This window comes from Chelonus insularis, unplaced genomic scaffold (genome assembly GCF_013357705.1).
Source record: "Chelonus insularis isolate UGA/USDA-ARS -01 unplaced genomic scaffold, ASM1335770v1 contig_94_pilon, whole genome shotgun sequence".
In the NCBI taxonomy this organism is placed as follows: domain Eukaryota; kingdom Metazoa; phylum Arthropoda; class Insecta; order Hymenoptera; family Braconidae; genus Chelonus; species Chelonus insularis.
This window is the reverse complement of record NW_023276783.1, coordinates 4,230,145-4,250,473: the sequence shown is the minus strand read 5'-3', so window position 1 is coordinate 4,250,473 and position 20,329 is coordinate 4,230,145. Positions and strand designations below refer to the sequence as shown.

The following is a 20,329-nucleotide window of genomic DNA, read 5'->3' as shown; positions in this document are numbered from 1 at the left end:
TAATAATTTATTACTCATTATTATTATAATTAATCATATCAATTACAAAATAATTTTGCTTAATAACTGGCGCTGCTAGTTACGTAAATAAAATCTAGGTTCTCATACTATATCGTTGATACGACGTTAATCTCTTCAAAACTAGACGTGTACCTACACAATACTCGGAATATTTTGTTGTCAACTTTGTACAAAAAGTCGATGTAATAGTACTAATAACAGTTGAGTTCTTGGTGGTAATACGAAGTAGAGTTTTACTAAATTTTAATAAAGCATTGACTTGAGTTAGTCTATTAATTTATTAGAAAATTATCTGTAATTCTAAAATTATCTCTGTACATTTTACTACCACAATATGAGAGAAATCGTTCACTTGCAAGCCGGTCAATGCGGCAATCAAATTGGATCTAAGGTGAGTATAAGAATGTGAATCCTACTCCATGTTTGTATTTTTTTTATATTTTTCTCTTAATTATCTATTAATTTATTACTTAAATTGATGAAACAACTAAAAATGAATATATATTTAACATACATGCAATTTTATCTCTAAATATACGTTAGATTTGTAATATCAAGATTTTCAAATATTAAAGTATACTTAATTTCAAGACAAGTTCGAAAGAAGAATAAATTTTGGTAGATATTTATCCTAAAAATATAAATAAATTTAATTAATTAAATAAAAATTTTTATTGACGAAATCATAAATGACGTAATTTTCAAAATTATCTGTGGAATTGATGTTTCAAGATTAAATTTTGATAAAAAATAATCTAATGATAACAAAGATGGCCCATTTCTATTTGCAACGTTGTCTTGTCTTGCATGTGAAGCTAAAAGTCACAAATGATCTGACATTGTGCTTTAAATAACTGCACTGCGTTATGTGTGGTAAATTTACATTAGCTATATAACCCAGAACAAGAAAGTACATTTTATCTATGAATATTTCTGTTTAATTATCCTCAATTTTCAATTTCTTCCAAAATTTATAAATACTTTTTTTACAAATACTTGCCAGTTTTGGGAAATAATATCAGATGAACATGGCATCGACCCATCTGGAAAATACACTGGAACAAGCGATTTACAACTGGAACGCATCGAAGTTTATTACAACGAAGTTGGAAGTTAATACAAAATATATGATTTCTCTCTGATATCAATCCATTAATATATTAATATTTTATAGAATAATAAAATTTTTTAGATCACAAATATGTCCCTCGAGCAATTCTCATTGATTTGGAACCAGGAACTATGGATTCCATACGAAGTGGACCGATCGGACAGCTCTTTCGACCCGATAATTTCGTATTTGGACAAAGTGGTGCTGGTAATATATAAAAACAATTATTTAAATAATTATATACAAAAATATTTGAAGAAATATTCACTAAAAGCATCTTTTTCTATTTTAACTTTCATGTTATTATTCAGTATTCAATAAATTAATTTATTGATAAATATTCAAAGATATTTTCAAGAAAATAAATGTCTTTTACAGGAAATAATTGGGCCAAAGGGCATTACACTGAAGGTGCAGAACTTATAGACTCAGTTCTTGAAGTTGTAAGAAGAGAAGCTGAAGGCTGTGATTGTTTGCAAGGTTTTCAACTTACACATTCATTGGGCGGCGGTACTGGATCTGGTATGGGAACATTACTTATTTCAAAAATAAGAGAAGAGTATCCAGATCGTATAATGAATTCATTCAGTGTTGTGCCATCACCAAAAGTACAAAAAAAAATTCTAAGAAACCAAATATAATGTAATAAACACATTGACTTTATGTTTGATGATTTTAGGTTTCTGACACTGTTGTGGAACCTTACAATGCCACTCTATCAGTCCATCAATTGGTTGAAAATACTGATGAAACATTTTGCATAGATAATGAAGCACTTTATGATATCTGTTTCAGAACATTGAAACTTACTTCTCCTACTTATGGAGATCTTAATCATCTTGTGTCGGTAAATGTTAAATTAGAATGGATTAAATTAAATCAATATTACCTCACTCACTTTTTGCTACTTTAAATATTGAAGTTATGTAAATATTTGATATGATTTTTAAATTGAAATAATTTTCTATGTTAGGTTACTATGTCAGGTGTAACTACATGTTTACGATTTCCTGGCCAATTAAATGCGGATCTTCGTAAATTAGCTGTCAACATGGTGCCTTTTCCTCGACTTCATTTTTTCATGCCCGGATTTGCTCCACTTACTGCTCGTGGATGTCAACAATATCGAGCTTTAACGGTTCCTGAACTTACTCAACAAGTAATATTTACATTAAAGAATAAAAATAAAAAAATCTATTGAAAATAAATAAAATAATCAAACTTATTATTATCATTTGAATAGATGTTTGATGCCAAAAATATGATGACTGCATGTGATCCAAGACATGGACGTTACTTAACAGTCGCTGCAATTTTCCGTGGTCAAATGTCAATGAAAGAAGTTGATGAACAAATGCTCAATATTCAAAATAAAAACTCGAGTTATTTTGTTGAATGGATACCAAATAATGTTAAAGTTGCTGTATGTGATATCGCTCCCAAAGGCTTAAAAATGTCATCAACATTTATTGGAAACTCAACTGCAATCCAAGAAATATTCAAACGAATCAGTGAACAATTTACTGCAATGTTTCGGCGTAAAGCTTTTCTTCATTGGTATACTGGAGAAGGAATGGATGAAATGGAGTTTACTGAGGCTGAAAGTAATATGAACGACCTGGTTTCAGAATATCAACAATATCAAGTAAGTTTTTCGTTAAATAGGGAAATGACTAGACTCATCAATAAATTATTAACTAACTTACAATAAATTGCAGGAAGCAACAGCTGAAGATGAAGAAACATTTGAAGACGAAGCACTAGAAGAAGAAGCTGAAGGATAATACATTTAACAAATATTCTGAACTTAACTTATCAAACTTTTTAGGTTTACATTTCAAAATGCTACATACAATATCAATTTGTTTTTAAAAATTTTGTTATAAATCAATTTAAAAATCCAAAAAATAGAAATATCAAATACTAAACTATCAGTAAAAATAAAAATTATATTTGACACTAAGATTAAATGATTATAATATTTGAAAAATATAACTTTACCCTTTTATAATCTTACATCATAAAAGTAAATAGAATTATAAAATGTCTTTTATTCTTACAGCTCGACGAACCGCATTACTATATCCTTCTTTATATTTAAACCATACACCATTATTGGATACAGTTTTATGTTCTTGATGTTCGGATGAAGGATTTGGTAACGATTCATCAATTGGTTTTGATAATTTAAAGTTCTTAAAAAAATCTTTGTATTTCTAAAAAAGAAAAATTATATTTTAATAAATATATTGAAAAATTAAATAAATGATTATCAACTTGTAACTTACTTTTTCTTTAAATGTTTGTGGAGAAATAACACGTGCCATGTCATCAATATGATTAGGACGAAAACTTTTATCAGTATTTTGTGAAGGCTGAGCATCATTTTTATTCATTGATTTTTTTTCTTCTGTAGTGTTTGTGGTACTACTTGCAGTAGTCACTGCTGTTGCTCGTTTAAGCCGAGCAATTTCCAATTCTTGAGCTATTACTTGTTTGATAGTATAAGAGAGATTTTTACGGTTTTTACAATCCGGAAAAATACCGATTTCGTATAAATTACTATGAAACAAAAAAGAGTTTGTGTTCTAACATTTGTATTTAAAGCTTATTTTTATTGTATTTGATTTTAATTTATTGTATAGAATTTATGAGTGAGATTTAAAATTGAGGATTGAAAACATTCTAGAATTTAACCATTCCTAAATACTTACGGCTCAAGTTCATAACTCATACTCCCATCTTCTTTCTTTTCTTGCACATAACTAAGTCCCAAGTCTAACATGACATTCAATAATCGTTCTAAATCCATTTTCTCTCTTGTAGAAAATAAATTGCTAGCCACTGGACGAAGTTTTGGCGTTAACAGCTCAAACAACAGAGGAGCTATATCCAAAGTAATCACTTGAATATCAGAACCATAAGAACGTTGTGTAGTTGTTATCAAAGCTCGATTTTTTGCTAACTTTTGATTGACCTAAGTAGTTGAAAATATTCAATACATTTTTTATTCAACTATTGATGCATCTACATGCACAGTTTTTTTAAAAAATACAACTTTAAAATAATAAACTTACCTCAGCCATTGTATACGGAAAATTTAATTTTGGATTTTTCGAAGTGGCAAGTCCAAAATGCCATGATACAAATGCATAATTTGTGTAAGGCATAATTTGCCAATTGTTTTTTGTCATAACATGTGTTGAAATTTCATCATAGAATGGAAACCATGCTATCGATTTAGATATCTTGCTCATTTTATCCTGACAATTATTTGGATAATTTTCGAAAATACCTTGTACAATTCTTTCAGAATTATCTATTAGTAAAAACGTAATTAATTAAAATAGTTTTGTTTGAAATATCTCAAACACAATTGAAGGAAAACAACAAACTTTTGATTAAACTTACTACTGGAAGCTGATTTTATGATCATTTGAGCTCTTTCACGCATTGTCAAGGGCCCAGTTTTATTTACTGGAATTTGTAATATGTCTCTCCAAAATTCAAATAAACCTTTTTTTGTATCTTTCGTTCCAAGGCTTGTATTGGATTTTTGACAATCTTCACGCATATACTGTAAAGAATTCAAACAAGATCGTACATCACAGCCGCATCGTTCAGCTAATTGAAGAAGTGCTCCATGACTAATATTAATTCTTTCTTTTCGCGCAATAGTTAATAATCGATCTGCCAAACTTGAAGGATCAATTTTAGGTACATTAATCACATATGCCATTGATCTCAAAGGCCTGTCAATAAAATTATACATATAGTTTAATTAATTTAATTTAATTATTATGTTTTCTTAAAAATCAATCAATTACCTTAAAGCTGCTGAATATAATTCATTACAAATGCATACAATGGGCCTTTTACATTCCTCATGTTTCCCTGGTTTAGCTTTTTTTCCTTTAGTAACTAATTTTCCTTGGATAAATTTTAATAATAATTCGATCGATGCTGCCGGAGCACCGTCAATCTCATCTAACACAAGACAATTTGGTCTTGGATCAGCACCAATCATTGATTTCATTTGGGTGGATGATAAAAGTGCTTGTCTATCATGATTTAAAAGTTATTCTTATCATCAAAATAATAAAAACATATAAGTTACATGAATAATATATTAATGACTATTACCGAAATGCTTCCGGACTACGATCATCACTCGCATTTATTTCAACAACATTGTAGCCTGCATGCCTTGCTACTAAATGAGCCAAAGTTGTTTTACCTAGACCTGGTGGACCACTAAGTAATGCAACTCTAAATACAGGAAGACCTTGATTATCTACAAAATCAATTTTAGTATTTTTGGCATTCCAATTATTTTGATTGGATTTGAATTTATTCGGGCCGAAACCCATCTTTTTAGGTTGATTTGAAGCCTTAACAGATACATGTTTATTTCTTTTAGGCTCCCGATTGAATACAACTTTATCCCATGATTTCATCCATCGCAAAAAATCTAAATTGACGGTTTCCTCAGTTAAAAGCTCCAGATATTTTTGAGGTCGATACTTATCAACCCATAACTTATCTTCAATCTTTGTTTTTTCATTAGAAATAATCGTAAGATCGTCATATTTAGCTTTTTCTAATAACTGTTTAAGAAAATATAAAACACTTAAAATGACATTAATGGAATAATTTTATAAAATTAATTGATCAACTTACTATTTGATCAGCTTCTTTTTTTAATTTTTCATAACTTGTTGACAATAAACCTGAAGCTGACGTTATTTTAATTGGATTTACTTTAGGTTCTGGCCGAAGCCTAACATACAATCTTTGAGAATCCCTATATCGTGTCAAAGGAACAAAATTCCAAGATGGGATACGCAAAGTTATGGAATTTTCTTTTTTACTAAAATAACAACAAAACGAAATGTTAAATAAACGAATTTAAATCAAATAAACACTTTGTATACTTACTCAGGTCGAGATGAATGAAATATACGAGGAACATCATCATGATCATTTTCAAATTTATTTTGTATTTCTATTCTCTTGTTTCGTATTGCTGCAATTAGTAATTCAGGTTGATCCCATCGAGGTCTTTTATCTCGTCGATCTTCATACTCAAAATCATCATCTTTTAGACAATAAAAAAGATGAATTATATTGACATTTTATCATCTAATAATATATGAATTAGTTTTATAACTAAATTTTGATACTTACCAAATCGATTATTTCTACATTCTTCAAACAAATTTGAAACATCTCTATAAAACTCATCAGCAGTTCGTTTACGAGTATTTTCAACAGTATTCTTTAATTCTAATGAGCTATTAGTTTTAATAACATTAGTTTCAATGAGATCCAATTCTTCATCGAAGTTTGGGAAATCGTCTGCTTTTGAAGTCAAAGTTCGTCCTTTGCCATTAACAATTGATTTAGTTTGAGTTAATTGAGATTGAGTAAATGTATTCGATTGAGAAACTTTGTTTTGGGATTGAGTATCTAATTGAACAGAATTGTTACAAAACAAAATTCTATATTTAGAATTAATTTTGGATCAAATATATATAAAAATAATATAAAATCATTGAAACAACGTATTATTAACTGTCGTAATTTAAAAATTTTACACCTGTTTAACTTACCGATTACATTTTTAGAATTTTTATAAACTTCAGTTGGAACTAGATCATATTCTTCATCTGAATCTGGGAAATCGTTTGCATTCATTGATAATAAAAGATAAATAAAACATTAACTATTTATATTTTAATTTTAAAAAATTACAAATTTTCAGTTTTAATATAACATTAAATGAAATCTAGAGGTTAGAAACTTGAGTACAAACAAAAATACTAGTTGTTTTTGGCGCCATAATTACCACGCATATGCATGTGCAATGACTGATAAAAAAATGCATTTAATGATAAAATATTTATAAATGTTTTTGTAACTTAATAATTAAAGTATGTGTATTTTTTTAATTAGAAATTCATTATCGATTTATTTATGAATAACTTTTTTAAAAAAAACACAGAAACAGATTTCTCACCGTATCAATTAATTGAATTTACCGCCAGATATAATCTTATGCAACGCATGCGCGCCTTTTTTAAAAAGAGGGCGCTACTGATAACTTTTTAACCAATAAAAACATATTCTTGTAAATTGAACTATCCAATCTACAACGATTCCGTTAAGTTCCATAAGAATTGTAACATTTGTGAGACACCGCTCGAATTTTGCAGAGAATCTATGGCAAAGTGGATATACATGGGATCGCGTCGGCGCAAGCAAAAGCAAAGCAAACAATTAATCGTGGGCGCGTCAAATTCGCAACTTTGAATCAGTGTATATTTTTATCAGTGAAAAACAGTGAAGAATAATTCAGTTGAAAATATCACAAATATTTTAAAAAATTGACAATCTTCATTGTGTTTGCTAACGTCCTGTAAATTGAAGGGACTCACGACGGTGTCGTGACGCGTGCATGAAACACTGCTTGAAGGAACAAGCGGGCGGTTCCCACATTTAAGCAACAAGTGTCAGCGAAAAATAATTCAAAAAATTGTGTTAAACAATTAATCAAGATTTAGCATAAACAAAAATCAATCATCAGGATGGGGTGCGCCTTCAGCACCACAGGTGAAAAAGCTGCTGTTGAGCGCTCAAAGAAGATCGACAAGGACTTACGAGCTGATGGCGAACGAGCTGCTAGTGAGGTCAAGCTTCTTTTGCTTGGTAAGAACATCTGCCGTTTTGAACATATTTTTATAAAAAAATTGACAATTCTCATAATTATCTTTTTATAATGAGAGCATTTATATTTGAAAAGAAAAAAAAATTCTACGATATCGTAATCACATTATTCATTGGTCGTATATTCTAGATTAATTAAAAAAACGATCATTAACAATTTATATTCTTACGAAAATCAACTTATTTATTTATCATTACAATTTATTTACATTGCATTGATTGAAGTTCAATACGATATTTTATCCATTGTTATCTTTGAAAAATATTTTCAATCATTTCTTTGCATAATATAATTTTAAAAAATTGAAACAAATAACATGGGTCTCTTCAATTAAACCTTTTATTTGTACTAATCAAGAGTATCATTTAAAATATTTCTAAATTTTAACAACCATTGAGAAGTAGCTGTAAAAAACATTTATAGTTTCTAAAAATATGTATCACATGTAATACATCATTCATTGTGAGATAGTCTTATAAAGTTGAATCATTCACATACTATGATTCATGAAATAAAACTGCAAACAAAATTGTCTATTATTTGGTAAAGAAATTAATTTAAACAAATATTAACTCAAGAAGTAAATATGATATCATTAATGATATAAATAACTGTGAAAAAAAAATTAATTACTGAACTCATCGTATTTAGGTGCGGGAGAATCTGGAAAATCTACAATAGTGAAACAAATGAAAATAATTCATGAGACTGGCTACAGTAGAGAAGAATGTGAACAGTATAAACCGGTTGTGTATAGCAATACAATTCAAAGTTTAATAGCAATAATTCGAGCTATGGGTCAACTTGGCATTGATTTTGCAGATCCAAAAAAAGCGGTGAGTAATTTAACATAAATTTTAATAAGTCATTTATCTTAAACGATTTATAAACTTACGCTATGAGATTAATTAATAAAAAAAATTTAACAGAAATCAGTAATAAATTTAACGAATTCATAATTGTATCATAATAATATTGCAGGAAATCGCGCGACAATTTTTTACTCTAGCTTCCGCGGCAGAAGAGGGTGAACTCACTGGGGAACTTGTTCTATTAATGAAGAGATTATGGCAAGATGCAGGAGTACAACACTGTTTCACTCGGAGTCGTGAATACCAACTAAACGATTCTGCAGCATATTATTTAAATGCTTTAGACCGCATATCTCAACCAAATTATATTCCCACACAACAGGACGTTCTCAGGACACGTGTCAAAACTACTGGAATTGTTGAAACATATTTCTCATTTAAAGGATTACATTTTAAGTAAGTTTACTTTTTATTATTTAAAATTTTTTGAAAAATATTATTGATAATAAAAAAGCAAATACTAAAACCATATTTTTTGGAATTTCAGAATGTTTGATGTAGGTGGTCAACGTTCAGAAAGGAAAAAATGGATCCACTGTTTTGAAGGTGTTACTGCGATAATATTCTGTGTCGCCTTAAGTGGTTATGATCTTGTTTTGGCTGAAGATGAAGAAATGAATAGGATGATCGAGTCTATGAAGCTATTTGATTCAATTTGTAACAGTAAATGGTTCGTAGATACGTCAATAATTCTTTTCTTAAATAAGAAGGATCTATTTGAAGAAAAAATTGCCAAAAGTCCGTTATCAATTTGTTTCCCGGAATATAAAGGTGGTAATACGTATGAGGAGTGTGCCTCATATATTCAGATGAAATTCGAAAATTTAAATAAAAGAAAAGATCAAAAACAGATTTATACACATTTTACATGTGCCACTGACACGTCGAATATTCAATTTGTATTTGATGCCGTGACTGATGTTATAATTAAGAACAATTTAAGCAACTGTGGACTGCTTAGTTGAACATCGATAGTAATGGTGATAAATTGTCACATTTAATTGAATATTTGTAATACATAGATTATTATTAATCCTTATCCAAAGTCATTAAAATTTATTTTGGCAATTTGATAAGGTTATTGCCAATATGCACAAAATTTTTCTGTCAGAAAAATAATTTTAAAAAATCATCTAAGAATTTTTTTAAAATTTATCATGTGCAAACAAATTATTATTATTATTAATACTATTATTATTAATTTTACTGTTATTTAACTTATTTTGGCTACTTTATACTGAAGAATTAATGAAAAATCTAAATTCACTTCGCGTTGTTTTCATAATAATAACTCTATTACTTAGAAAGTCATTTATGATAACGTTTTGAATTGCAAGAGATTATTTATGTCATAATCACAATCACTATTCTTATAGAGATTTTATAAGAAAGAATGATATTTTAAACAGATAAAGTGCACTTTTGTATATACTTTTGATGAAAGATTTTTCAAGGTTTAGAATAAGTATAAGTCATATCGCATTTTTAATATCTCCATAATTTTAAATCAATATTATTCCATGACTGAAATTTATCACAAAAAAGTATAAAAATTTTTGATACTTTGTATTACCAATTTTTATTATAGTAATAGATTTTTTTACCTTCCATATGTACAATATAATTTATAATTCTAAATTGCGTAGACACAAAATAATGACAATATTCTCACATGAAATTTAATGTAAAAGAGGAAGACACTTTTATAGAATCATTTTTGTTTAAATTAAACTACATATTTTTAATAAAATTTGATATAAAAAATAATATGCCAAATTTATTGATCCTGTATTTATTGAATAAATAAATCAATACATTAATATTAATTTAGCTTCCATAATTATAAACGAAATGTTTGGTGTTTGGTTTTTTAATATTTGCGGTATTTTTAGCTTCTTTATTCCGAAATTTTACGGTTTATGTAACTAATTACTTGTTTAATATAATTACGCATTTATTCAATGATTCATATATTTACAGATAACGTTTTTATGCAGCAAAAAAAGAAATAAATTAATTATCAATATCAATCCATTTCTTAGTCTTTTCTTTTGTGTTTTAAGCACACTTTCAACTTAACAATCTTTTTCACTTCTTTTCTCAACAATACATTATACATTTACATATACATACACTATTAATCAATCTGTGCAACAATATTGTAGTTCAACAATCGTTTGTCTCACAAAAATACATTAGCTATATGAATGGTAAGATTACTAGTATAATGAATACTGAAATTAGACATTTACCATTATATTATTGATACACTATCTTCATTTTATAGATTCCAATATTTCTTTTTTTTTTTATTTCTTAGTATTATAATAATTATTATTATGACTGCACACAAGTCTAGGCTCCAATAAAATCTATAAATATCTAATTAAACTTTTTTTATTTAACTATTATAATTTCACTTAATTGATTCTTGATAACCATTTCATGAAATTATGTGGCATTGATTAATAATTGTAATTTATTCATTAATTATTTTCATCATTTGTTAATGCTATGAACGAATTAAAATAATTTTGCTAATTCTATAAATAAAAATAATATTCAAATGAATTATAAACACTATATTTTTACATGCACTCAACGTCGTATACTTTTTCTTTGGAAAAAAAAGGAAAAATTGGATGAAGTAGATCAAAATGTCTGTTGCTAAATGAATAGAGTATTACTTTAAAATAATTATCTGCTATACCTGTACAGTGAGCATAAAAAATAATAATTTGTATAAAAATAACATTTCTTGAGAATGTAAACGAAAATAATATTTTATTATCAATAAAATAAGTCAACTAAAGATCAGTTGTAATTCATGACTTATTTTCGTTGAGGTATACAATGTATGGAATTACAAGAACAGATGAGGCACCTAAGTCATTATATTTTAAAATAATATTTATCGCAGCTGACTACAAATATTATAAATCTAACAGCTACAAGCCACATTTTACTGAACATTTCTAGCTGGTATTGGTGGACCACCGCCTGTTCTAGCTGGGACTGGCGGTGGTAAAGTAGGAGGAGGTAGACTCGGTGGAGGATGTTGTGGTGGAGGCAATGGAACTTGTCTTTGAGGAAGTGGAGGTGGAGCAGAATTGGGTGGTTTAGATTCTTGATTAACATCTATGGGCCGTGGTAAAGGAGGTGGAGGTCGATTTGATACATGATACGTTGATGGTTCATCTAAAATTTCTTCATAGATTGCAGACTCTGGTGAAAGTCTTTCAGATTCTTTCATTTCCATGCTCTCATTATGTTGTGGTGATGATGGTTGTGGAGCAAACTGATTGGGCACGACACTAATAACTCCAGCACGAGGGACTGGTTTACGCTCACGAGCTGGACTTCTTGGTGGCTGTGCTGGACGATTTGGTGGTGCTGGCCTCGGAGGTCGATCTCCACTTGGACTAGACCTGTCTGAATGAGAATTTTCAGAAATTTCTAAGTTATCCAATCGTTGAATATTGTTTCGAGCAATTGAATTCTCATCGCATTGAGGTATAGTAGTGTTGCTGCATATTTCTATTTCTTTTTGAATAAGTTGTATCCAGTCTGGTGATTTCAAAGAAATTTTCAATGTCTGGCCACAAACTTGAGTCATACCTTTACGGGCTGCAGATAGAGCACATTGGCCATCTCGAAACGTTACCCATATTGTTTCTCCAACGAATCTAACAAGTATAACTTCTCCAATATGAGATAAATCTTGCAAGAGAGCTAACATGAAATTATCATCAAATACACTGTCAATATCATCATTTTCTTCTACAGCTTTGACAATTATCGTACCATCAGGTGGGCCTAAATCTTCTATTACTTCTTCAAACACAGCTTTGCGTTTTTCTGGATCGACTACATGGACATCGATATCTATAATAGCTATTACTGGTCTATGATCACTTTGTTTCAATTCAGCACGCCCATAATACACTAGTTGACCTGGATTCCAATCAATAGATGAATCAATCCCTGGTATTTGTTTACGACGTTTCCACAAAACTCGATCTGTCCATGCTGGTTGACGACATTTTTCACTAGTATCATAATCATCAGAGAATAAGTCATATTTGTAAGTTGGAGGAAATGTAATCGGGCCTTCTAAGAAATTTTTAAATACATTTCCTTGTTCTTGTTGAACACGTAATTGGTCGTGCACTAATATCTGATCTAATTCGCCATTTTTTATCATGTCTTTCATTTCTTCCTTATCCATATCAACGCGATAATTAAAATCCCCACACCAAAATACATAGTCATGAGTATTAAGAGTACGTCCCATTGGAAAAGCTATTTTTCTTGTTATTTCAGCGTAATCAGCATTTCTTTCATTAACCTGAGATTGACCAGCAGCAAAATGTGCACAAACAAAACAGAAAGATGTTGAATACAAAACGCATCGAATTGCAGCTGCACCTTTATTCCCCGTTGCACCTCCTAATCCAGTTTTCACGCAATCTACAGCTACATCACGAAGATGAGGTGCATGTTCTGGCCTTATAAATAAATACAAACACACTCCAACTAATTGTTGGTACGTCACTAAAACATATTCGGTGTCTCTTGATAACACTTTTTGTAACTCTTCAGCCCACGACCGCGCATTGTCACTACTAGCAGCCATGATATTACTTGCATTTAAATCAACTATTTCTTCAAATCCAATAGCATAAATATCAACAGGTACACCATCATATTCTGGAGTTACTAAAGATGATGAATTACGTGGAGCATCTAATAACCAATCTGCTAATGACACATCTTTGTAGACAACACTACGGAAATGTTTTCCACCATTGACATTATATGTTCCAATTCCAACACGTAAATTCATTGTTTTCACGTATTCGTTGTAACGTTTACATACTTCTCGTAAAACACTAGGGGGTGCATGAAGCATGTTGGAAGGTAATAGCAGTCGTGCTCTATCAGCTAACTCAGTATTAAGTGTCGAGCCTAATAACAAAATATCAATAGCTTCTTGTTTACTTGAATCTAATAAATTATTTTGAATTGTCCGAGCAGCTGATCTGGCACCATCCATTAACTTAGAACTTCCTTGAATCGCACCAGTGCCAGCATAAATTTTACTTACTTCATTTCCATTATTAATCCACATTTGTCGGAATACTTCTTCAAACCTTGATACCATTTGTTGCTTTTCAAATAACTTAAGTAAACTCAATTGTTTTGCAAGTATTTCTAATGCGAAAAATGTTTGTACGCAATTAGTTCGATCTAAACAATCAAGGCAATTCGTTCGAATTGTACCTGTTTGTTCCGTGATGACTGTCATACCTACTGCATAAAAAAGTGAAAAGGAGTCTAAATATTTTTCAACCTTGGCTTTTAATTTAGAAAGATTTTTGGTGTTGCCTCCACGACACTCTTGATGATAATCAAATATTATATGTGGTACATCTTTATGTTTTGAAAGATTATGATGGCTTTGAAACATCTGACTTAACATAGCTTCACCTTCTTTACCTCCAATTAAACTTGATCCCAACAAATTTACGATAACTTGTTGCCCGTAACGTTCTTTAATCATGCTTAAATGACGATCAAATGCTGGTGTTGCAGTTTTAAATCCTCTAGATATTTTAACTTTATGAGAACCAACCTGTATTCCGGGTTGTTCCCAAAATAATGGTACCGAACCTCGAGTTTGTACGTAAGAAGTTACTTCATTATCCAAATAGATCGTCTGTTCAGTTTCTACAAAATTGGCTACGTGACCATCATCATTGGTTCCTCTGACATTAAATCTGGAGTTATAAAATAATATTTTTCAATTAACATAGATAAAATACAGTGAATTTAAAATTAATAAAACATAAATAATATTGACTACTGACCTTGTACCGGCTCGTTCACAACTCAATCTTGAAGTTACAACAGCTCTAGCTTGTCGATGACCAACATAAACTGTTCTTATTTCTATGCTACCACACATTGCTTTTAAAAGCCACTGATTTGTATCGACACCATATCTTAATAAATGGATATGTAACATTCGATTCCTATAAATAATAAAATTATTTAACAACCTCGTTTTAACCATGAAATGAAATATTAAATTGTCATTTAAATTAAATAAAATACAACTCACCAAAAGAATCTATTATCCGTACAAATTGACTTATACCGTCTTTGAACACTTAAAGTAATATCAAGAGCTTCGTGCTGGCTAGCAGACCAAGAAAAATAAAATGTTCCAGAATTTAAGACTTTTCTTACTTCAGATACTCTATCTTCATTGCCTTGCGTATAATGTAGTGGAACAAAATGTGTTTGAGTAATTCTAAATATTTCTGAATCGCCAATTTTACCCACTGAAAAGCATCCCGTTACTAAAACCAAGTAAAGAAGAGTATTCTCTCCAGCATTCAATTGAAGGACTCCTAAACATCCATAAGCATCCAAAAGTTTGGTATATTGTGATTTCAAGGATTCCGTTTCTTGTACAGCTGTTAAAAAAATGTATTTTCAATATATTGGATTTAAATTCAATAGATTAATTAGCATAAAACCTATTATCAACTTACAAGAAATAAAATTACATCATACAAGTAACATTAATCATAATTGTCATTTTTCATCAAAGTCTTTTCATCAATAAACAAAGAAACGCCCCTTTATTTTTGAATGATAAGTGATATCAATAATATAACAAAAATTACTCCATTATTAAATGACAACAAATTTAATAATACACACTTATACTCTAATTGAACTTTGTATGTAATTATCATATGATTTAACACAATTATTTTATCATTTTTTAAGAGCAAAACAATAATAAAAAAAATTAAAACAATAATGATACTTACAAAGTACTGCCACTGCTTGGGATTCAAAAAGAACAGTTTCCTTTCGATTCCGATGCTCCAAAATGAGTGAATGAGGACTTGGTGGTTTTAATTTTTCGTAAATTCGAAAACCTTTACCCATCGCCATTGTAAAAATGCAATATTTTCCAACTTCTGATTATAAATGGAATAAAATCAATTTTTTATAAATGATTTGACAATTGCACAAAACCGTCATGCGTTGTCAATGATTGTATAGCAGCCGGTTATTTTTTTTTTCATATAAATTTTCTTGAGTGAATTCACTGCACAACTTCTGATCACTGTGAAACTGAAGTTTGCTAACTAATCCCACCAACGAATACCTTTACTAAGTTTAGTATTTCACTCGTTCACGTTGTACGCACACACAATTGTGTGGCTCCATCTTCCTCTTTAATCATATCCTTGTTTATCTTGCAAGTTTCGTAATCATCTTCTCTCTCATCGACAAGTACTGTTGGTGGATGCATGCGCGTGTGCAAGTCAATATTTTCAATCTCCTTTTTGTAAATTTATTCGATTCGGCGCATTAATTATATTTTTTACATTATATAAATAGGGAACGTATTTGATTAAAAAAATTTTCTATTTTTTTTAAGCTGTTTGATTTTTATTAAATGCACATTTTATAAAAAAGTTGTAGTGATGATTATATTGTTACTAATAAATTGATAACAATTATAAATAAAATAGTAGATAGAAAAAAAACAACCAATAATTAAGTTAGTTCTAATTATAGCCCTCATTATTATTTGTCACAAATTGTAATTGTTTAATGAGAAATAACTTTTCAAATAATTGTTTATCTGGAATTGTCTAGTAATGTAATTTGAAAAGTTAGCTAATTTTATACAGTAAAATTGACATTCATATTTACATATGTATGTTATTATGATAAATTATCACAATTACTTAAGCCTATCTCAATCACAACTAGTAAAATTTCTACTGAATGTCCCTTTTAAATTTACCTATCAATCAAACTTAAATATTGAAGATCTATTGCTTATGTCATATCTTCAAAAAAATTATTTAGGAAAATATTATTAAAAATTAATGTGTCTAACAAAATTATCTTGTTATTTAACAATATTTGCTAAGAGTAATTCACAATTAAAACGACAACACACATTATTAAGTTTTCAATTTTTAAATAAAATTGATTATGTAGTTAATTATTGGCACTCAAGATCCAATAAACTTCTGTCAAATTTCATAAGAAAAACAATAACTCCCCAGGAAAGACAAAAAACTTCAATTACGATGAGTATCTCTGCACTGCTTTCAATTTATCAATAAAGTTTTCAAATTTTGAAATGTAGTGTTCTATATCTTTGAGTCTACGATAATTCTTAACCAAGATAATCTCATTGGGTAGTACGCAAATTTATTAAAACCACTCATATTCTTTATGAACGCTATAAAGTGTGTTTAGTTATCAAACTCGTTGATGTTCACCGCTATACTTATCACTACTGTTATCCTGAAAAATGTTAATTATTTCTTATAATAATTTAATTAATGTTATTTTGATATCGAATTAAAAATATTTATCATTGACATTCACCTCTAAAAAATCTTTAAGTAAAGTAACACGTCGTTTTTCAGCAATGTCCATCTGATTTTCTAAGTCTCCCCGATCAGTTGTTTCAGCTCTTTCTATTTTCCAGGATAAATTTTCTATTTCAGCCTCTAGCTGAGCTTGTTGGTACTCGAACTGTTAAAGTATTAACAATATCATTTATTTAATTTAATATGTTTAAAAAATCTTACTTATTTAAAACTTATAAATTACTAAAATTCTTACCAATTCTTTACGAGGACCAGGTTCCATATAATAAGCATATGGATAAGTATATTGTAATGTATAACGGCAACGAGCTAATAGTGATGCTGCCTCATATAAGTGTTGCCAATCAATCCAAGTACCACTGGCATTCATAACTTTCTTGTTAATTCGCGATTTAATGTTTTCTAATGTTTGTTCTTCTAGCTTCAGAGATTTACTGTGATTTTCCCACTAAACCCACATTATTATTATTATTTATACACAATTAGAACAACATAACAATGAGCATTTAATTAAATAATCAATTCTTTCAATTGAAATTAATTTGTTAATATGAACTTACTCTTTCAAAATAGTGAAGATATTTTTTAAGCGCTTCTCGTGCCTGGGCATGAACACTTTCATGAGCAATATTTGGATTATCTTTGTAACGCGAACATTCGTAATATTCAATGCCATGTGCTTTCCAATCTCCTAGACACATCCAGCAAAACTCATGTTTACATTTATAACATTGCATATGATTGCAACCTCCATTTTTTTCTATACAAATGTGGCATTTTGGACACTAAAATATACATTATAATTTTTATGAATACCAATTAAAAATACTTCTTTAAGTGAATGCATCATGAATTTAATATTTATTATTACATCTTTGGTGTGAGCGCTAATATAATTGGCTGTTTCTGAGTCATCGGCACTTTTTGTGAGCCACATTTTTATTGTATGACAATCTGTTGGAGCATGATAATCCATTCCGCAACGAAAACTAAAAAAAAAGAATTGTATCAATTAGATATCAAATATAATTTAATTAATATTGTGTAATAAATTACACAAAAGGAAAAGTTTTTTTTTCATTTTCTTAATATGTACCAAAAAATACTTTTGCATGAAATACATAACACTCGTTTTGCACGCAATTCTTTTGAGCGCATTACTATTTGACAATTGGGTCCAGGACAGAATTGAAGCTGTGGATGAGTTTTAACGTAATCACGAAATGCAAAATTTTGATACCGATCTCTCAGATTAGGCTTTGTTAATAGCGATAATACAAAATCTTCGGGTACGAGAACTTCGCATCCTTGTGCCATACATTCGATACCTGAAATTAAAAAGAAATATTTTTTTATTCAATTTACATTTCTAATTTACATATTAAAAATAATAAATTGATTTTTAGATAAAGCAAATCCATTCTTTCAACAAGAAAAAAATATATGTTTATACCTATAAGATAATAGATTAAAATCATTTATAGATAACAAAAATGAATTACCTGTCGAAATGCCTTGCAAAATTTGTACTTCAAAATGCATACACCAACAATCTTTACAAAATGCATGTCCACATGTTAGAGTAGTAAATTTCTCAGCAGTATGAAAAGTTACACAAACAGAACATTGTCCACCTTTTTGTGCCTTCATTGCTGATGCAGGATCAGGCGGATGAGACGGCTTTATTTTAGAATTAATTAATAAACTTGAAGCGTTATTACGATATTTATTAAGGACATCTTGTAGAGCCCAGTTGTGTGTATGAAGTAAAACCTTAGCTAAAGATGGTGTTATATGGAGACTATCACTTAGCACTTCCACGTTTTCGTTTAGAAGTCTTTCAACTTCGTCAACTCTTAAACAATCATACACAGCATATTCTGGATCTTTCCTGTTCTGATCTGAATCAATGTCATTATCTTCACTGCAAAAATTGTAATAATCTTCATATCCAGCATCACCACAATCTGAGTCGGAATAATCCATTTCGCTATCACATTCTTCACCTGACATCTAAAATTTATTATTATTATTAGAATAACTTTTTTCTATATCTAAATTTGAAAACTTAAGATTATGAGTTGTTTTTCATAACAATACAAAAACTTATGTACTTAAAAATAAGACAAAAAATTTATCATTCCAATAAAAGAACATTGATGAACTTATAAACATGTATTGATTGAATATTACTTGTTTTTAATAAAAAATTAAACAAATAAAATAACAGAAATTTATCATTTTCACAGTTAAACTTCCGTAATGACATTTTGAATTAATCTAGAAAGAATCATTTGTATTAAATATTTAGATCATTACAATAAATACCTTGTTAATTAGGGTTACCTTGGATCCCTGAAGAAGCTTTAATTATCGCAAAATTTCATTGATATTTGAATATAATTATGAATGCAAAAATCTTTCAATCATTTGAGGTAGCATCACCTCGTGCAGAGAAAATAACTTTCTACTATACATATAATTTTTAAGTACCTACGTATACGTATTCTGCTTTTGTATCAAACCAATGGAACGATCTTTAAATTGTTTTTGACAGTTTTAGATGTCGTGACGATCGCTGAAGGCAAAAAGTTACATGTAAACTGAAATTTATTTTTTTATTAATTTTATTTTTGAATTGTAAAAAAAAATGGATTTTTTACTTATTTTTATTTTTATTAAACCAATTCAAAATTCTTTGTTGCATCTGTAATTCAATTAGTCAATTAGTATAAATTTTGGTCTGCATATACATGCAAACTCACCCAAAGAAAAAAATAGGTGGCAGATTTTAAACAAAAAAAATTCAAAACACAGATCATAATTGATTCTTTCAAAAAATTATTTAAATATTACAGGAGATGTTTGAAATCGTTCAAAAATGTTATTTTTCGATCATTCTTTATTAAATGTTTATTTATGGAAACTCTATATTATATTATTTGAAAAATTTAGTAAAAAAGTTAAGTAATACATGATAAATACAATAGTTATTACATTCAGTCATACATGTAAAAAATTAAAAAAGTTATCACCTGTTAAAAATTGTATGTAAAATAAACCCTTCACTATGGTATCTTGCAATCAATACATTTATCTACAATTTTAAAACTCTAATAGATCTAGGGAAGAGATTGATTCATAGCTTATATCCTTAAAA

The 20,329-nt window shown here is 29.0% G+C and overlaps 5 protein-coding genes across 6 annotated transcripts; 2 read left to right on the top strand and 3 right to left on the bottom strand.

Annotated features, from left to right (window-relative positions):
* Positions 1-114: 114 nt before the first annotated feature.
* LOC118072786 (tubulin beta chain-like) lies at positions 115-3,059 on the top strand. The gene is made up of 8 exons (XM_035092896.1): positions 115-412; positions 1,025-1,133; positions 1,214-1,339; positions 1,511-1,740; positions 1,812-1,979; positions 2,106-2,291; positions 2,376-2,777; positions 2,851-3,059. Exons 1-8 carry the CDS (start codon positions 356-358, stop codon positions 2,914-2,916), a joined length of 1,344 nt encoding a protein of 447 aa, XP_034948787.1. The 5' UTR covers positions 115-355; the 3' UTR covers positions 2,917-3,059.
* A 2-nt stretch (positions 3,060-3,061) lies between these two features.
* Positions 3,062-6,945, bottom strand: cutlet (chromosome transmission fidelity protein 18 homolog). Its single transcript, XM_035092892.1, has 11 exons — positions 6,745-6,945; positions 6,320-6,601; positions 6,071-6,230; positions 5,813-6,002; positions 5,276-5,739; positions 4,960-5,193; positions 4,544-4,884; positions 4,210-4,451; positions 3,847-4,109; positions 3,421-3,694; positions 3,062-3,348 (listed from the first exon to the last, which is right to left on the bottom strand). Exons 1-11 carry the CDS (start codon positions 6,827-6,829, stop codon positions 3,169-3,171), a joined length of 2,715 nt encoding a protein of 904 aa, XP_034948783.1. The 5' UTR covers positions 6,830-6,945; the 3' UTR covers positions 3,062-3,168.
* Positions 6,946-7,328: 383 nt separating this feature from the next.
* Positions 7,329-9,887, top strand: Galphai (G protein alpha i subunit). Its single transcript, XM_035092954.1, has 4 exons — positions 7,329-7,840; positions 8,511-8,695; positions 8,841-9,127; positions 9,219-9,887. Exons 1-4 carry the CDS (start codon positions 7,720-7,722, stop codon positions 9,694-9,696), a joined length of 1,071 nt encoding a protein of 356 aa, XP_034948845.1. The 5' UTR covers positions 7,329-7,719; the 3' UTR covers positions 9,697-9,887.
* Positions 9,888-11,498: 1,611 nt separating this feature from the next.
* On the bottom strand, positions 11,499-15,954 carry Synj (synaptojanin). Its single transcript, XM_035092770.1, has 4 exons — positions 15,577-15,954; positions 14,856-15,213; positions 14,602-14,766; positions 11,499-14,511 (listed from the first exon to the last, which is right to left on the bottom strand). Exons 1-4 carry the CDS (start codon positions 15,701-15,703, stop codon positions 11,694-11,696), a joined length of 3,468 nt encoding a protein of 1,155 aa, XP_034948661.1. The 5' UTR covers positions 15,704-15,954; the 3' UTR covers positions 11,499-11,693.
* Positions 15,955-16,230: 276 nt separating this feature from the next.
* On the bottom strand, positions 16,231-19,773 carry ari-2 (E3 ubiquitin-protein ligase ari-2). Of its 2 annotated transcripts, none has more exons than XM_035092986.1 (8): positions 19,516-19,773; positions 18,672-19,182; positions 18,266-18,497; positions 18,041-18,158; positions 17,730-17,954; positions 17,405-17,617; positions 17,165-17,314; positions 16,231-17,080 (listed from the first exon to the last, which is right to left on the bottom strand). In XM_035092986.1, the coding sequence occupies exons 2-8, from the start codon at positions 19,180-19,182 to the stop codon at positions 17,036-17,038; spliced, it is 1,494 nt and encodes a 497-aa protein (XP_034948877.1). In that variant the 5' UTR covers positions 19,516-19,773; the 3' UTR covers positions 16,231-17,035. The 2 variants fall into 2 exon arrangements, with proteins under 2 accessions (XP_034948877.1, XP_034948875.1); XM_035092984.1 differs by having other exon boundaries at positions 16,232-17,080; positions 19,498-19,767.
* Between the last annotated feature and the right edge of the window lie 556 nt (positions 19,774-20,329).

What these genes read in the sequence shown, in the direction of transcription:
- cutlet (XM_035092892.1), bottom strand. Translation starts at nt 6,829, where the DNA reads ATGAATGCAAACGATTTCCCAGATTCAGATGAAGAATATGATCTAGTT. An exon ending in AAATTCTAAAAATGTAATCG is followed by an intron (nt 6,602 to 6,744) that starts GTAAGTTAAACA and finishes CTGTTCAATTAG; the next exon opens with ATACTCAATCCCAAAACAAA. An exon ending in TTTCATTCATCTCGACCTGA is followed by an intron (nt 6,003 to 6,070) that starts GTAAGTATACAA and finishes TTGTTATTTTAG; the next exon opens with TAAAAAAGAAAATTCCATAA.
- ari-2 (XM_035092986.1), bottom strand. Translation starts at nt 19,182, where the DNA reads ATGTCAGGTGAAGAATGTGATAGCGAAATGGATTATTCCGACTCAGAT. An exon ending in CTGGTCCTCGTAAAGAATTG is followed by an intron (nt 17,315 to 17,404) that starts GTAAGAATTTTA and finishes ATACTTTAACAG; the next exon opens with TTCGAGTACCAACAAGCTCA. An exon ending in TACTTAAAGATTTTTTAGAG is followed by an intron (nt 17,081 to 17,164) that starts GTGAATGTCAAT and finishes AACATTTTTCAG; the next exon opens with GATAACAGTAGTGATAAGTA.
- LOC118072786 (XM_035092896.1), top strand. Translation starts at nt 356, where the DNA reads ATGAGAGAAATCGTTCACTTGCAAGCCGGTCAATGCGGCAATCAAATT. An exon ending in GCAATCAAATTGGATCTAAG is followed by an intron (nt 413 to 1,024) that starts GTGAGTATAAGA and finishes AATACTTGCCAG; the next exon opens with TTTTGGGAAATAATATCAGA. An exon ending in ATTTGGACAAAGTGGTGCTG is followed by an intron (nt 1,340 to 1,510) that starts GTAATATATAAA and finishes TGTCTTTTACAG; the next exon opens with GAAATAATTGGGCCAAAGGG.
- Galphai (XM_035092954.1), top strand. Translation starts at nt 7,720, where the DNA reads ATGGGGTGCGCCTTCAGCACCACAGGTGAAAAAGCTGCTGTTGAGCGC. An exon ending in GGTCAAGCTTCTTTTGCTTG is followed by an intron (nt 7,841 to 8,510) that starts GTAAGAACATCT and finishes CATCGTATTTAG; the next exon opens with GTGCGGGAGAATCTGGAAAA. An exon ending in TTGCAGATCCAAAAAAAGCG is followed by an intron (nt 8,696 to 8,840) that starts GTGAGTAATTTA and finishes ATAATATTGCAG; the next exon opens with GAAATCGCGCGACAATTTTT.
- Synj (XM_035092770.1), bottom strand. Translation starts at nt 15,703, where the DNA reads ATGGCGATGGGTAAAGGTTTTCGAATTTACGAAAAATTAAAACCACCA. An exon ending in ACGGATAATAGATTCTTTTG is followed by an intron (nt 14,767 to 14,855) that starts GTGAGTTGTATT and finishes TATTATTTATAG; the next exon opens with GAATCGAATGTTACATATCC. An exon ending in TGTGAACGAGCCGGTACAAG is followed by an intron (nt 14,512 to 14,601) that starts GTCAGTAGTCAA and finishes TTATAACTCCAG; the next exon opens with ATTTAATGTCAGAGGAACCA.